Source organism: Oncorhynchus gorbuscha, linkage group LG05 (genome assembly GCF_021184085.1).
Source record: "Oncorhynchus gorbuscha isolate QuinsamMale2020 ecotype Even-year linkage group LG05, OgorEven_v1.0, whole genome shotgun sequence".
In the NCBI taxonomy this organism is placed as follows: domain Eukaryota; kingdom Metazoa; phylum Chordata; class Actinopteri; order Salmoniformes; family Salmonidae; genus Oncorhynchus; species Oncorhynchus gorbuscha.
In genome coordinates, this window is record NC_060177.1 from 75179612 (window position 1) to 75195302 (window position 15691).

The 15691-nt window shown below is 42.2% G+C and overlaps 1 protein-coding gene across 5 annotated transcripts in view; it reads left to right on the plus strand.

Annotated features, from left to right (window-relative positions):
• Window positions 1-2045: 2045 nt before the first annotated feature.
• Window positions 2046-15691, plus strand: part of LOC124036504 (serine/threonine-protein phosphatase 2B catalytic subunit gamma isoform-like) — a 46165-nt gene continuing 32519 nt past the window's right edge. For all 5 annotated transcript variants that reach the window (XM_046351169.1, XM_046351171.1, XM_046351172.1 and 2 more), the window contains exons 1-3: window positions 2046-2741; window positions 12300-12497; window positions 15521-15645. In XM_046351169.1, the coding sequence (XP_046207125.1) occupies window positions 2672-2741; window positions 12300-12497; window positions 15521-15645 (393 nt within the window). In that variant the 5' untranslated portion in view covers window positions 2046-2671. The remainder of the gene's footprint in view (window positions 2742-12299; window positions 12498-15520; window positions 15646-15691) is intronic.

Genomic DNA, 15691 nt, shown 5'->3' on the forward strand with positions numbered 1-15691 from the left:
CACAGTCCTATTCCTTTTATAGGGCTCTAAATTTGACCAGGACTCATAAGGCTCTGTTTACAAGTAGTGCACTATGTAGGAAATGGGGTACCATTAGGAACACATCCACACTTACCTACTGTCTCACTGGTAATATATTTTGCTGTGAAGATGTATACATTGTCACATCTTGATTATGTTAAATGTTATAATGAACATTGGAGTTAAATGACGTTTTTTTTTAAAAATGAATCCTAATTACAATACAAGAGCCACTCTTGATGGTAAAATCAAGCTGCGGGGTATATTGAAACAAGACTGCCATCTAGTGTTTATTTACTGACGTTGCCATGAAGTATAATTACTATATGATGTTCCTTGGACAACAGGGGAGAGTCTCAATTGCATCCTCTCACGTCCTCTCTCGATTCCTTCTCAAAACCCATTGGAGGAGGTCAGAGAGGCGGACCTCTGGATGAGAAAGCCAATGGGTTTTGAGAACGAGACGGAAGCACAGAGCATGTAATTAAGATTCTCCCCGCGTGTGTATGATGTCTCTGGGAGAATATTTAGCTTTGGTCTAAAAATGAACATATTCAGACTTTTCCTAATCTAAACAGAAATCTGAAGTGTATGGATAATGATATGACAGGTTGGCTGCCTGGTAGGTGTGTCCAATAGGTGTGCATTCAATACAAAACAATGTTTTAACAATCAATGTCAATGAACTGCTTTGAATTCATTGTCGACTTCTCATTTATGATGAAACTAATTTAGCTTTGGCAAATCCTCTCCAGTGTTAAACCCTTTCTGATACAGCCAAAACATTGTAGATTTTGAATGCACCCAAGTGACGTGCAGATGTATGCATTACGTTATAGCTACATCATGACCGGGTCAGGGTACAGAACAAAAAAACACATTTTTGGAGGAATGGCAACAGAACCAGCAACGAAAGTCATCTCTAGTGTTCTGGAACAGAACTGTTATTTTAAAATCTTGAGAACCGGTTAATAATGCTATTTTTCATTCTGAAAATATACTTGTTTACAGTGGTGTAAAGTACTTACGTCAAAATTACATTTTTTTACATTTAAGTCATTTAGCAGACGCTCTTATCCAGAGCGACTTACAAATTGGTGCATTCACCTTATGACATCCAGTGGAACAGTCACTTTACAATAGTGCATCTAAATCTTAAAGGGGGGTGAGAGGGAATACTTATCCTATCCTAGGTATTCCTTAAAGAGGTGGGGTTTCAGGTGTCTCCGGAAGGTGGTGAAGTACTACTTAAGTTCTCTTTTTGGGGTATCTGTATTTTACTATTTATATTTTCGCCAACTTTTACTAAACTACATTCCTAAAGAAAATGTACTTTTTACTCCATACATTTTCCCTGACACCCAAAAGTCCTCGTTACATTTTGAATGCTTAGCAGGACATGAAAATGGTTCAATTCACACACTTATTAAGAGAACATCCCTGGTCTGGCGGACTCACTAAACACAAATGCGTAATTTGTAAATTATGTCTGAGTGTTGGAGTATGGCCTTGGCTATCTGTTAATTTTACAAAAACATGAACATTGTGCCATCTGGGTTGCTTTTACTTTTGATACTCAAGAATATTTTAGCAATTACATTTACTTTTGATATTTAAGTATATTTAAAGCCAAATACTTTTAGACTTAAGTAGACTTTTACTGTGTGATTTTCTTCTAAGGTATATGTTACTCATGTATGACAATTGGGTATTTTTTACACCACTGCTCCCAGGATGCCAGCCTGGTTTAGGATCAGATGGGGCAAAGTAGTGGCGAGGTTTTAATGGGTGTAGGGGTTAGTTGGTAGGGCAATGTTCCTCCCTTTTGTCTGTCCTTTTCGCCTTCCCTTTTTGCGTCACAAAGTGTAATGAATTCATACTCCGGAACAGTAGGTGGAAACACGGCCAGACAAAATCAATGAATTAATAGGGAGGTCGTGACCGGTATCACACGCCAGTACAGTAGGTGTCAGTATATGCATTTCTCGATTGCGATCAGCCAACACAATTTAAAAAAAGAAGAAGGCGCATCGATTTGACAAAAATGGTCTGCTTGAACGCGCCCTGTCTATGTGGGCTGTCAGATTAGCTAGAGTTTAATCCGTTGGGTTATGATCAGAACCCTAGTTATACCTGGGACAGGGTTCAATAACCACGAGGAAACGCAGGTTTGAAGGCGATAGATTTTATGAATGAGTAGCTAATCTAAGTAATCCAAGCCATTTGATGAGATGTTTAATAACGTTAACATTCAAATGGCTTGATAGCTAGTGATTTGTCAATCTGATAGACATTTAACGTTAGTTAGCCAGCTAACAGTTAGTTAGCTAGTTTGCTCTTAACCTCTTAAAAAAGTGGAAAATCGGATTTTCTACAAAATATGAAATAATTTTGATACGCGGAACAAGCAGTCCCGGTTTTGATGGTCCACTTCAGTTTGTGACATTTTGACACAGACTAGCTAGCTAGCTCGTTAGCAATCGAGCATAGCTAGCTAACTACTGTAGCTAATTAAATCAGTATTGTCGGAAATAAAGCCAGTCTCTCTTCAGTCTCAACATAACGTCAAAACAGTGTAAGCAGCTAGCTAGAGGCTAGCTAGCTAGGTCACCGAGCTTGGTCCTGAATCTTGAGGCAAGGCGAAACAATCATGTCTGGGAAAGACAAAGACAAGGAGAAAGTCGGAGAAAAACAATCTACAACTGAGCGGCTCGTAAAAGGTGAGTTGACTTTGCAGGAGTTAGCTAGTTAGACTTCAATTTAACAGTCCATGGGTTAGACAGTTGGCTAGCTAACGTTAGACCACAATAAACTGCAAGAACAGCATGCTAGTAAACTACATTGAACGAACCATTTGTATCTGCTTGGCTGCAGTAGTTAGGTAGTTTGGCTAACTAGTTCTGTCATAATGTTAACGTTACATTTCGTTAGGACACACAGTTTGTAACTAGCTATATATATTTAGCATGGCTCACTCAACAGCTATAGCTAGGTAGTCAACAGGCACGACATATACAGAATGGACAGAGACAATTAATGTTACTCGCAATCAAAACAATTGAGTTTGTTAAAAATGGTTGTCTAGCTAACTAGCTACTTAAATGTGTTTTCTAATGTGTATAACCAGGGGTGTAGACGGCCTAATCTAAAAAAAAAAATGCTTGTTTTTTTGTGACAGTCACCAATTTCTCTGTGATGGGTTTACACTTGTGGTGGTAATTTTTAGGACCGGGTTTATAGCAGCCCTGCCATGAAGCTTGGCTGTGAACTGGACTTAGGGGGCCCCTTTGAAGTTGGCTGTAAATCAGGGTTATTTAAACTTTTTCAGATCAAGACCCAAAATGTGAAATTGACCGTGGTCCTGTGACCTAAATTGTTTTCCAACGACCCAAATTAATAATAAATGGTGTGTGATTATAAATGTATTCTCATCACTCATGACCCACCTCTCACATTCACAAGGCCCACTTTGGGTCCCGACCCCAGGTTTAAGAAACTACTTTAAATCACCTGGACATAGCTTTGTGGTTGCAGACAGACACCTTCTCCCATGTCTACTGACTGTCTGTTGTCAAGAAACGTGATGCAGGGTGTCATCATTAGGCAGGTTTCAGTGGGGCGGTCTAGATAGGCCTGTAAGTTCTCATCATGAGGAATTGAGTGACTGTGTGCAGTGTGTCACACAAGCGTGACTGAGGGAGTGCGTGCCGTGAGAGGTTTGCTATTGCTGTGATTAGGCTGGCAAGGGGTATTCCTGCACTCTGCTGTTGTGGCTCCCTGGGCAGGCAGAACCTCTTTAGCACAGCCTGGCCTGAACCCGAGCCAGCTCCCGGGGAGACCCCCTCTATCAACCCAGTGCTACCGACCCTTTCGGGGGAGAGTGCTGGGCCTGCAGCAAGGGAATGCCCTGTCAGGGGATTGCAATTTGTACGCATGTCTGCCAGTAGGGAGAGGGTGAGTTAATTGCGGAAAGAATCTCCCCAGTGACGTGTACAATATGGTCTAGCTACCACAGGGTGTGAGAGAGTAGCGGGAGGGAGGAAGAGTGGAAGAAAAGTTGGTTTGTTCATACAGCCAGCCAGAAGCAGTGGGGGTCCCAACCTGGCAGTTTAACTGTACCAAGGCTCAGGAGAGTAGGATGATACTGCTACTCCTCTGCTAGTGGTACTATCCACACGATTGATCTCACTCACTGCTAGATATGAAACTGACACTTTGGATAGCCTACATTATTGAAGAGATGGGATGTTGTGCAAGTGCTCTACTTGTACCACAATTGTAGCCCAGATGGAAAAGAGGACATATTCATAATTCTTTCTTTATTGGTGAGTTCATATTTCACACTCCACTTCATTCGTGTGATTTATGTAGAACCTCAAATCAATCATTTGGTATGCTAATTAAAAACTGAGTGTAGCCTTGGCAGGTGTTCCTGTCTGAATGGGAGCGGCCCAGTTGGGTCCTGTGCAGTGCAGAGTATGTGATGTCACTAAGTGCCAGAGATGACCACAACTCTGTGTAATTAATTCATTTGGTAAAGTAAAGGCATTCAGTGATTAGGGCAATGTGGATGGGAGGGACCTTCCCACAGCGCCCTGTGCCACATCCACTGCCCTGATTCTGTAGCCTAATCATTCAGTGTGCCATTACCCTCGTTTGTGAGTATTTGATTATATAATAGACAGACTACAATAGACAGACCAAATCTGAAACAAGTTTATCAGAATTCAGTGTTTCCACTATATGCATTTAGCTGCGGTGCACTGCGGCTGCTAAATCATTGCTGCCACAATTATTTTTTGTTGGTCTTGTAGATGTTTTGATATTCCACAGGAAGATCCCATCCCCCACAACTGCCGCTGCGGCTGGCAAAAAAAAAATCCTAACACTGAGAATGAAATAAATATGGTTTGTTTGGGTAAGATGTAGGCCTACTTCATTAGATTCAAGACTTGTTTGTTATGAAGCAGAGGCTAGCAGAGGAACATCCATGCTAATTAGTACATCTGAAGGAAAGATGAATTTACGGTGTACTGTTTGGGTTGGGTGGTGTCCAGATTTCTGTACTGTCATACAGTTTCTGTACCATACCAGGGTATATGGTATTACCGGAAGTGCACAGTAGGGGTGCTGTTCCCCCCTTCCCTCCCAAATACAAAATATGTATTTTTATACTCACATAACAGTTTGGGCAACAGGGATCTTGATCCAGGAGGGGATTGATTGTTTCTGATCTAACCAAGAAGCTTGATCTTGACATCTAACCACTTAGTTAGCAAACAAAATGCATAGCTGTAACCCTGAGCTGAATACAATTTATTTGACATCTTAGAATTCTTATAGTTACAAGCAGTAGCGTACCACGCAGCTCCTGCAATGTGTAATTTAACGCTATTGAAAATGATATCCTGGTATAAACTGTATATTGCCCAAGCCTAGTGTATGTCTATCCTAACCTATCATTTTGTTCCCAAACTTCTGGTCCTCCTGACCAGTATCAGTTTGACTTTCACCACTACTGCAGACTGAGATCATGCGCAGGTGACCCTAGAATACATGACTGATCTATGTGTCGTGTGATCCAACTGCCTTGCTCCAGTTAGTTTCACTGAGATGGTGGCGTTGATCCCTATACCTGGCCAATAGGCCTAGCCCTTGACATATGGTCGCCGCTGCCTGCCTTTGCCCCTCACTGAGTCTCCATCCATCCATATTTTCTTGGATCCTTGGGGCCAGGATCTTGCCTCCAGTGGGGCTAGCTTGCTAGGCTACCAAATGCACAGACTCTGACCCTGTAATAATAGGCTAATAGAGGCTTTTCCCTAATCTCTTCTTAACGCTCGTACCCAGCTTACAGTTCCTTTCGCGGCCTTCCTCGTAGGCCCAGGAGCGCTTACGTTTATTTATACCACACTTGTCAGAGCATGACCGCTTGTCCTGATCATAGGGTGAGTTTTAGTTCACTGTGTGTGCTGCTGTAGCAATCCTACTGCAGACTGGCTGTACGATCCTATGCCAGCCCATTACATATTCAGCCTGTGCCACACCTGTTCTGTGCTGCACACCAAAACAAGGCTGCATAGTATCATAAGGTTCTGGTCAAAAGTAGTGTGTTAATAGGTTGGGCTTGCGTTTGACTGATGGTTGCTCCAAAGCAAGGATGCACATTTTGGTACATTTTTCTGCCTGGCTAACTGGCTTTCATTAACGGGTTAACAAACTGTAAAATTGGTTCCAAACAGTAAAATGTGACCAACAGAGCATCATACACTGAACACAAGTTTTTCATTAAGAGCTTAATTGAAACATGCAACAATAGCAAGCCTTTTGTCTCACAGCAATGAACATGCAACGCCTGTAATGAAGCAGCCAATGTAAAACATTCTTAAAAGGGCACCTGATGCAAGCGGTTCCTTGTGTGACCAATGAAGATCTCAGGTTGAAACTTATAATGTGGGGGGATCTAAAGATGGAGAAACTACAATGCCTTGTTATTATGACTATGATTGTGCCTTTGGCTTCTGGACAAATAAATCATGTTGATATGAAAACAGGGTTTGACACAATTTGTTTTTACCACTTGTCCATTGGACAAATAGGACATATTTTTGTTGTTCTAAAAGCCGAAGTCACTTGAACAAAAAAAGTTTAACACAATTTTTATATTTGACGTAGGGTTGCACATTTTGGGGAATATTCAGAGGTGAAAACTTTCTGTCTGAATATATGGGAATTAACAGAAATCTATGCAAATTAATATTAATACCATTTAAATGTAGATGTTTTTTGCATTGGATATATTTACCATATGGAGACAAAAATAAACATTTTACCTTATCATAAGTAGACATAATTGCAAATAATTAAATCCTTCCAATAGAAGAAAACAATTTAGTTATGAATTGAACTTCAATTAAATGAGTTGACTCTTCACATGGAATGATTTACTGAAAAACAAAAGGGAGTATTGAATGATCCATCGCATCTCCCAAAAAGTGTTTTCATCATAAGATGATAGTCTAGAAACTAAAGCTTTGGTTGTCTTCCTCTCAGGCTTCCATGCCTTCTCCCTGGACCTCCTCAATGTCCACCTCTTGATCATCAGACTGAGGCCTCATCTTCACTATCACTTTCCAACATTGTTGAGTGTGGCTCGTTGTCAGGCTCAAATAACCTCAAATTTGCCCGGATGGCAACCAATTTTTCAACCCTTGTATTGGTCAGCCTGTCGCGTGCTTTGATGTGTGTGTTCCCAAACAAGGACCAGTTGCGCAACAGGGGAAAGAGCCTCAGATCCCGAAGTCCCTTCCACCAGGTGGCTGATGAGATATGTTGGCCCGACTGCCATATTGCATCTCCATCCCAAAGCCCTTCCTTGGAAGTGTACTTCGCCAGACTGCCAAGAACCTTGCACTCATCCAGACCAATGTGACGAGACACGGTAGTGATGTCACCATAGGCCTTGTTGTTCTCTGCACCAGACAGGATGCTCTTGCCAGCATACTTGGGGTCCAACATGTACACTGTGGCGTGTATGGGCGTCAGGCAGAAGTCTTTACACTTTTTGATGTATTTCAGAACTGCAGTTTCCTCTGCTTGGCGAGACAGTGAAGTGGGCAGGGCAGTACAGATTTCTTCTTTTACATCTGCAAGCAGAGTCTGAACATCAGACAGGATGGTATTGTCTCCCTCAATATGTGCAATGGCTGCTGCAGTAGGTTTTTAGGAGTTTCAGGCTGCTTACCACTCTCTCCCAAAATACATAATCCCGGAGGACCCTCATGATGGGGCTGTCCATATTGGCAGACTGTATGGCCATGTCTTGGAGAGACTCCTTCCCCTCCAGGAGATTGTCAAATGTGATGACAACACCACCCCAACGGGTGTTGCTGGGCAACTTCAATGTGGGGCTCTTTTTCTTCTCACTTTGCTTGGTGAGGTAGATTGCTAAAACTTGATGACCCTTCACATACCTAACCATTTCCTTGGCTCTCTTGTAGTGTATCTGTTGTTTTCAGTGCCATGATGTCCTTGAGCATATTCAATGCATGAGCAGCACAGCCAATGGGTGTGATGTGAGGGTAGGACTCCTCCACTTTAGACCAAGCAGCCTTCATGTTCGCAGCATTGTCTGTCACCAGTGCAAATACCTTCTGTGATCCAAGGTCATTGATGACTGCCTTCAGCTCATCTGCAATGTAGAGACCGGTGTGTCTGTTGTCCCTTGTGTCTGTGCTCTTGTAGAATACTGGTTGAGGGGTGGAGATGATGTAGTTAATTATTCCACGAACATTCAACTACCCATCAGAGATGATTGCAATAGTCTGTTTTCTCTATAATTTCCTTGACCTACACTTGAACTCTGCATCCAGAAAATGAGTAGATAAAGCATGTCTGGTTGGAGGGGTGTATGCTGGGCGAAGAACATTCAGAAATCTCTTCCAATACACATTGCCTGTGAGCATCAGAGGTGAACCAGTTGCATAGAACCAGTTGCATACACCGCTCGAGCAAGACGTTCATCAGCATTCCTTTGACTACGTTCCTCCATTGACTCAAAAAAACCTTCTGATTTCAGGAGGACCATGAGCTGTTGCTGTCGATAAGGTGTCTGATTCATAATTTTCACCTCAAATAGAAGTATAGGGACTTGTCAGAGAGTGCTCACAACAAGCAACGAGGGAACTTAATGCACTTGGCCAGATTCTGCATCTTTGTTGCATTCTTCACATATGAATCGGCACAGTATTTGCAAATGTAAACTGCTTTTCCTTCTACATTAGCTGCAGTAAAATGTCTCCACACATCAGATAGTGCCCATGGCATTTTTCTGTGAAGATTAGAAAAATGAGTTAAAAAAATCCAAATCCAATTCCATGTACAGATAAATTGTTAAGCAGTTAGATTAAACAACTCCTTTGTAAGATGCATGTTTTAAAATGAAATGTATGGAAACAGGTGAATTAACACTCCTCAGTTAGCAGGCTAAAGCAAGTTTAAATCCATATGGTAGCAAACACTAACTAGCAGAAATGGTTAACAAGTTTTCACTTTTCTGTAGGCTACTGTTTACTAGTTAATTACAAAAAATTGTGTATGTCATAAAATATATTCATCCCACCCAGTATTGTAATCAAAACTTACCAGAAAGCATGTAGTGCTTGGCTCAGACTGTAGTAGTGTGGGCTCAATTGCATCTCATTAGTGTGCAAGATCTTGAGAATCATCTGCACATGTGATGGAAGTGCACTGTGTATGCAGAGGTTGCAATTCTATTGAATTGGGGATATTTTAACCAAAATATGCCACAAGACCTAGAATTGCCCTATGTGTATCCGATTAAAAAGGTTCACTTTTGCGGCGGCAGGTAGCCTAGTGGTTAGAGCGTTGGGTCAGTAACCAAAAGCTTGCTAGATCGAATCCCCAGAGCTGACAGGGTAAAAATCTGTCGTTCTGCCCCTGACCAAGGCATTTAACCCACTGTTCCTAGGCCATCGTTGTAAATAAGAATTTGTTCTTAACTGACTTGCCTAGTTAAATAAAGGTTAAATAAAAAATAAGCTAACTTTTTTGATGATTTTAAGTCAAATTTCCCAAATTGTATGATGCAAGGAACATGTTTTATTTATTGTATTTTTTTTAGCCTAAATGTATTTATTTAACCTTTAACTAGTTTAAGGTAATAAAAAAAGGGGGAACCACTTAAAAAAAAAAAAGGTTTTTACCATAGAGAATCAGAAAATAATGTAGAATGCATTCTACTCTGCCTATTGTCTTTCATATTCAAGCCTGTCCCTAAATACAACACTGCCCCTTTAAGGCTGTCCTGGAGGATGGTTGGCCACCCTTGGTAGCCTATTCAATATTACAATTGCAACCGAATACTTTTGTCTTTAAAATAATTCCCTCCAGGGCTCGATATTAAGGTTGTTTTTTATGGTTGGATTATGGCTAGACTACTTTGAAGCAAGGTAAGACATGCCTTATAATATGAACTAAAACATTCAGGTTTCAAACCATTAAGGAGGCTATATGTTTTCAAAATGCATACTGCCTCCAGTTTAGATTACAAGGTGCTGACACTTATAGTCCTACCATTTTGCCTATGCACTCTAATGGAGGACACCTTTCAATTAGTTGTAGAGAAATAAAAATGTTGTCATAGAAAGCTGGAATCCTCTTTTTAATCGTGGCCATAAACTCTCAATTGCATTTTGAATTGTTGCACAATGATTTGGCTTATAAGACCACTTCACTCCAGGAGCTGCAGCTTTTGCGTTGTCAGATAAGTAATATTCTGCTCCTCAAACACTTTATATGCTGTGCGCATGTTATTTAAATAAGATGCATAGTGGCTACCGAAAAATGCACGTGTCAATTTAATTTCACTAAATTATGCAAATTGACCTTTAGACGGATAAGCATGACCTGTCAAATGTATTTCCGGCAGCTAACCGATTAACTGTTAACGTTAACATCCCTACTCAATGATGCTATTGAGGAAAAGAAGCATGAACATTTGTTTCAGCATGACATGTTTGTCTCAGACAGAAAATTGCACAGAAAAGTCAACCTCCCCACTCATCTCTCCAGATCAGCGTCAACCTCCTGATAACCTGAGATGAATGATAGTAGGTTATAATGCATTAGACTACCTCTGTTCCTCTGCTGAGTCAGGTGCCATCGTGCTGATTAAACACACCCACACAAAAGCTAATTCGAGCTCACTCATTTTCCAGCCTTTGGTTTATGTCGCTTTCATGATCATCCTTGATGTTCTGTACAGTGTTATAAGCAGAGCCATGTGGAGACTGAGTACCCTCCTCTCAGGTATCAAACTATTTCCAAGGAGGTCCTATTGTCTGGGGATTTTGGGTTCTTCCTTTCAATTAAGATCTAGACAACCAGATGAGGGATGTTCTTTACTAAGTAGTGCCTTATATTCATCGATCAAGTACAAGGGAGGAGCGAAAACCCGCAGACTCTTGGCCCACCGTGGAATGAGTTTGACACCTGTGATCTGAAGTGACCACGATATGGATGGTTTTTAATGACAGTTTGATTCGTTTGTCATTGCTGGGCTTCTTTAGAAAACAAAGACCAGTGTTCTTGTAGTAGAAGACACTTACTGTGTGGCTCTGTGAAAGGTTATAGGTCAATTTACCTAATCTTTCAAACCAGGACAGAGAGAAGGCTAGGCCTTACCTGCCAAACTGGATATGGCCTGCCTCATTATTCAGATGGTAAATGCCTCATCTTATCGGTCTGTCTGCTGATTTGCATTGGAACAGTCCTTTCCTGTTTAACGATTGGAGGTTGTTGCCCCATGTAATCCAACTGCCAACCCATCCATTCCACACCAAGTCTATATTATAACCTACAACTAAAAACAACAATTGTCATATTTTCTAATTGCTTGCCTGCATAGCTACTTGCTACACAATTTAGCCTAGTTTCTGAACAAAAAGAGGAACATTTTATTTTTTAATTTGACAATAGTCCAGTAGCTAAAACATTATCACGTTTCTTATGCCATGGAAACCTTTTGCACTCTGGAAGGGATTGTGAGACTGTGGAACAGATTAGTGACCAGGCTAGGCGGTTCATGTGAGGTGAGCCGGGATGGATTGGTGCTCGGCGTCTGAGACCTTGCATGGCTGCATTATTATAGCGTAGACTCTACATCAACAAGAGTCCTCTTGTGACCATAACTTCATCACTCTCTCTAAATGTCTACCGTTCCTGATAACACCTCAGTTGGAATGACATTTGATACAGTGATTGACTAGCCTACCAGGGATGCTGCTGTCCGCTTCACTAGTATATTAATGACTGGGTGGACACTGGAGGCAGATGGGGAAACACTTAGTTCAGTTTGTTTCAAATTATTACTGGATGGCTTAATATTGTTTCATTGCCTAATCTGGGTTCTCATTCTATTTCTCTAGGCTAACTTAAAGCCTAGATTGTTCATTTGTGCTGGCAAACCACATACAATCTGTAGTACACTAATGGTGGTCATAATGCATTGTAGATTGCTGCACTCATTTAGATATTGAATCTAAATGCAAGTGGATCTAGGATGCATCCCAAATGGCACACTATTCCCTATAGTGCACTACTTTTGACCAGGGTCCCATCCCAAATGGCATTCTTTAGCCTATGTAGTACACTACTTATAACTAAAGCCCTGGTCAAAAGTAGTGTACTAAATAGTAATAGGCTTCCTTTTGGTACTCATCCATAATACCTGTTTCGCCCTCTGTTCCCCTGTCCAGCTGTGCCATACCCTCCACAGCAGCGTCTGTCTATGAAGGAGCTGTTTGAGGATGGCAAGCCCAACCCAGAGACCCTCCGAACCCACCTGGTGAAGGAGGGCCGGCTGGAGGAGGAAGTGGCCCTCCGGATCATCAACGACGGAGCAAACATTCTGCGACAGGAGAAATGCATGCTGGAGGTAGAGGCACCCATCACAGGTAAGAGAAGTAGAGTACTTTATTGATCTGTTTGAGACAGAAATGTTTCCACTGCACAACTCCTCCAATATAAACACAGACGCACATTAGGTTGGAGAGAAGGTACTTTGTCACCTTTTTGTTGCTACTGTACACTGAGTGTACAAAACATTAGGAACACCTTCCTAATATTGAGTGTCACCCCCTTTTTCCCTCAGAACAGCCTCAATTCATTGGGGCATGAGCTACAAGGTGTCAAGAGTTCAACAAGGATGCTGGCCCATGTTGACTCCAATGCTTCCCACAGTTGTCAAGTTGGCTAGATGTCCGTTAGGGGGTGGACTGTCTTGATACACATGGGGAAACTGTTACGTGTGAAAAACTCAGCAGCTTTGCAGTTCTTGGCACACTCAAACCTTTGCATCTGGCACCTACTACCATACCCCGTTCAAAGGCACTTAAATCTTTTGTCTTGCCCATTCATCCTCCGAGGCATGTCTTGACTTCACTGTTAATGCAGCTTTAGAATTCTGATCATAGAGTTATGATCATGGAATTCCAAACGTGTAATGCATCTACACCTACATTTAAATGTGTCTAACGTGTCCACATTGTTTCTGAATTCCCTTTTCCCGTGCAATATGCATTCTACAAACAGTGGAATAGGCAAAATATGAAACCACCACAACTGATGGCAGTAGCTAACCTCTGTAGCTACCTAGCAATCAACGCTAAAGGGATTGAAAACGGGTTAGTATAACTATTTATTTTTCTAAATTTTAGTTGGCTGGCTAGCATTTGAGGCCTGCAAACACATTCCTCATACACTTGGAATGTATTTCCTCCAACGTTATAATGAAAAAGTTTTCTGGAGTCCTGTGGGAGGAGTGCTGACGACATCACCCACTGTATGCGCTTTCGGTAGCCTTATTGTGTCCAGACTGAGGAGAAATCCGCACACAATGCCTCCTTTTGTTTATTTGTACTTTTACCACTTTTTATTCCCAATTTCGTGCTATCCAAATGGTAGTTAGTATTGTCTCATCACTGGAGGCGACGGTTTAGAGCCTTGTGTCCTCAAAAACACAACCCAGCCAAGCCGCAATGCTGCTTGACACAATGCCTGTTTAACCCAGAAGCCAGCCCCACCAATGTGTCGGCGGAAACACCGTACACCTGGCGACCATGTCGGCGTGCATTGCAACCACTAGAGTGCAAATGGGACAAGCACATCCCTGCCGGCCAAACCCTCCCCTAACCCGGATGACACTGGGCCAATTGTGCGTCGCCCCATGGCTCTCTCTGTTGCGGCCGGATGCGACAGAGCCTGGATTTGAACCAGAATGTTTAGTAGCACAGCGATGCAGTGCCTTAGACCACCTCGGCACTCGGGAGGCCCCTACACAATGCATCCCTGACCACCTCAAACGGTCATGCAGATCTGAACACAATCCGACCACCGAGTGACTCTTGTGCTTTATACCTGTCTTTTCAATGCAGTCTTCTTAAATACAACAGAAGTCGGCTGCAACTGTCAAGTGTAGACGCGACCTGAATTGCACACATACACAATCCATGTCTCAAGGCTTAAAAATATATTTTTAACCTGTCTCCTCCCCTTCATCTACACTGAGTGAAGTCTATTTAACAGGTGACATCAATAAGGGATCATGGATTTCATCTGGATTCACCTGGTCAGTCTGTCATGGAAAGAGCATGGGAAGTTCCTAATGTTTTGTACACTGTATGTGCCTGACTGTTGACTTGAAGCACACGTTCAATGTTTTACGCAAAAAGATAGTTGAGTACATTCCCTCCCTTTATCTGAGGAGGAACTTACCTGCTGCTCCTATGGTTATCAGTCACCCGGCCTCCACTAACTCTACTTCAAACAGATCTTATGCAAATAGTCACATTTAGCCTGTCATTAGGTCTAGTTGTGTTTAGCTTGTGATGCCTGACCTTTTGGAATTTGTCTAAAACAACATCCGGGATTAGGAAGTTAGTTTTAAACCCCATGTCTTATGGATGGAATAGTACACATTAGTTCCTTCTCGTAGCCTGGTGGAACCAGTCTGATTCCTCCATTTACCATTCTGTTTTACTGCACGTATCAAGTGAAATAGAATGGTGAGAACACAGGGATCAGGTTAGTTCCACCAGGCTAGACTACTTCCTCTGGCCTAGACATGCTGAGTGAGGATGATGGATGCACCTCTCTCTCTCTCTCTCTCTCTCTCTCTCTCTCTCTCTCTCTCTCTCTCTCTCTCTCTCTCTCTCTCTCTCTCTCTCTCTCTCTCTCTCTCTCTCTCTCAGTGAGTGAGTATAGTGCCCAACTAGGCCCAGAGTAAACACAGCACTGGGCTGGGCAGTATGCCATGGTGCCACACCACTGTTTAATGCGTCTGTTGAAAGGTGTATTTGAGTGGAGTAGACTCATTTTACTGGCCAGAGTTCTGAACTCTGTTTGACACAGCTGTCATTACCGTCCTGATCCAGCTTCAGCACATATCAGAGTCCAAAACGTGTACACAACAGCAGTGTTCTAGGTTAGCGTATTGGACCGTTAACCTTCATACCTTTCAAATTCTCAGCACGGCTCAGGCAATTTCTCCAAGTGTTAACACATCCAGATGAATAGTGGAAGACTATGTGGAGCAGCATTGGTTGGGGATTGTGGAGGTGCACGTTTGACCTGTGGGGCACCCCCTCGGATGGTGGTCTCAGAGCCATGTACCTGTCACACGCCGGACTCTGAATTACACTTTCATCTTTCTATTAGAGGCTTTTTCTTCTGACTCCCTTCAGGGTTATTCAATATGTTTTTGTATTATGGAGGAAAACATATAGATTTAATATAGACCTACATTTATTCCCTGTAATTCACATTTTTACATGAATAGATTACTTCTTCATAGACTGAATGAGGCTACTCGCTCAAATTACTGTCAAACTATTGTCATATAGGACCATGCCTCTCCTGTATTAGAGGATAATAACCTATTATGTTTCCTTCCCTAACAGTGTTGTTTGTTTGTCCTCAGTGTGTGGAGATGTCCACGGACAGTTCTTTGACTTAATGAAGCTGTTTGAAGTTGGTGGCTTGCCCAGCAACACACGCTATCTCTTCCTCGGAGACTACGTAGACCGAGGCTACTTCAGTATCGAAGTGAGTTTACCCTACTGCCCCAATTCCCTCTATCCTTAAGTCTACC